This window comes from Cryptomeria japonica, chromosome 6, assembly GCF_030272615.1.
Source record: "Cryptomeria japonica chromosome 6, Sugi_1.0, whole genome shotgun sequence".
Lineage (NCBI taxonomy): Eukaryota > Viridiplantae > Streptophyta > Pinopsida > Cupressales > Cupressaceae > Cryptomeria > Cryptomeria japonica.
In genome coordinates, this window is record NC_081410.1 from 479,989,549 (window position 1) to 479,991,234 (window position 1,686).

Below are 1,686 nucleotides of genomic sequence, written 5' to 3' on the forward strand. Positions count from 1 at the left end.
ATACCAATGATACCAATTAAAAGATTATGATAATTCAAATAGCACTAACATTATACTGAAGAAAGACAAAACTGAATCTACTCAAGATTGAGAGAATAACTAGAATTATAGTGTGTATATTATCAATATTAGTGAGCTGTATGCAAATCTCTTTACATATGAAATACTTAAAACTAAAAGCTAGAACAAAGCCTAATATAGCAGTTTGCAAACTGCTGTTTTATTTAAATAAATAAAAACCTGAAAACGTCTTCAATACCTCTTCCTCCAACTAAGTGTAGTGTGATAGAGAGCAAGAATAGAAGAGGGCTAATTGACATATACACCCACCAGATTGGATCCTAGAGGGAACTTCGATACAACAATTGGCCCATTTTTCTTGTCATGACTTGAATCCTTACTCTTCCTCTTCATCTTCTTTGCATTACCATCTTGCTGTTCTTCTTCAGGAAACACATCATTTCTAGCAGGCAATTTGAAGCAACTCTGCACAAATCCAAATCCACCCATGTTGGAGAAATAGGATAGAGACGAGTTCTATCTTTGCCCAATGACTGCTGTTTTATTAACTTTAAAAAAACATGTTTTCTTCTAGTGCATCATTCATATCTTCAATACCTTTTCCTCCAACTAAGTGTAGTATGATAGAGAGCAAGAATAGAAGAGGGCTAATTGACATATACACCCACCAGATTGGATCCTAGAGGGAACTTCGATACAACAATTGGCCCATTTTTCTTGTCATGACTTGAATCCTTACTCTTCCTCTTCATCTTCTTTGCATTACCATCTTGCTGTTCTTCTTCAGGAAACACATCATTTCTAGCAGGCAATTTGAAGCAACTCTGCACAAATCCAAATCCACCCATGTTGGAGAAATAGGATAGAGACGAGTTCTATCTTTGCCCAATGACTGCTGTTTTATTAAATAAAAAAACATGTTTTCTTCTAGTGCATCATTCATATCTTCAATACCTCTTCCTCCAACTAGGTGTAGTATGATAGAGAGCAAGAATAGAAGAGGGCTAATTGACATATACACCCACCAGATTGGATCCTAGAGGGAACTTCGATACAACAATTGGCCCATTTTTCTTGTCATGACTTGAATCCTTACTCTTCCTCTTCATCTTCTTTGCATTACCATCTTGCTGTTCTTCTTCAGGAAACACATCATTTCTAGCAGGCAATTTGAAGCAACTCTGCACAAATCCAAATCCACCCATGTTAGAGAAATAGGATAAAGACGAGTTCTATCTTTGCCCAATGACTCTAAGATTGACAGTTATGTTATGGGCATTAGATAAGATTGTTCTGTGTATTTATACCTAAATATGAATCCTTTCATTGGGTTATTTTTGTTTGAGTGCATGACAAGTTAAAGCAGTCACATGGTGGAATAGAAAAGATCAATTGTTTTCGTCAGCAGTGAGCACATAGAGCAATTCCAAATATACAGAGAAATGCGAAGAATTAATGCAAAAATGAATTGCTTTCGTCAGCAATGAACACATATACAGCTGCGAACAATGTTTTGAGTCATGAATAGTTTCGCAGGACGTCCTAAAAGAAAATGATCAACATCGAAATGTATCTTAGTGGTGAACGACATTTTGACTCATTAATATTTTCACAGCACGTTCTGAAAACAAGTTCTAATATAACACGACGTTTCTTTCAACAAAA

The 1,686-nt window shown here is 35.7% G+C and overlaps 1 protein-coding gene across 1 annotated transcript; it reads right to left on the bottom strand.

Annotated features, from left to right (window-relative positions):
• Positions 1-243: 243 nt before the first annotated feature.
• LOC131051101 (uncharacterized) lies at positions 244-1,250 on the bottom strand. Its single transcript, XM_059221871.1, has 3 exons — positions 1,047-1,250; positions 690-845; positions 244-486 (listed from the first exon to the last, which is right to left on the bottom strand). The coding sequence occupies exons 1-3, from the start codon at positions 1,224-1,226 to the stop codon at positions 310-312; spliced, it is 513 nt and encodes a 170-aa protein (XP_059077854.1). The 5' UTR covers positions 1,227-1,250; the 3' UTR covers positions 244-309.
• Positions 1,251-1,686: the final 436 nt, after the last annotated feature.

Coding starts and splice junctions, on each gene's coding strand:
- LOC131051101 (XM_059221871.1), bottom strand. CDS start 1,226: ATGGGTGGATTTGGATTTGTGCAGAGTTGCTTCAAATTGCCTGCTAGA. Junction 846..1,046: donor TCCCTCTAGGATCCAATCTG/GTGGGTGTATAT, acceptor GGATTTGTGCAG/AGTTGCTTCAAATTGCCTGC. Junction 487..689: donor TCCCTCTAGGATCCAATCTG/GTGGGTGTATAT, acceptor GGATTTGTGCAG/AGTTGCTTCAAATTGCCTGC.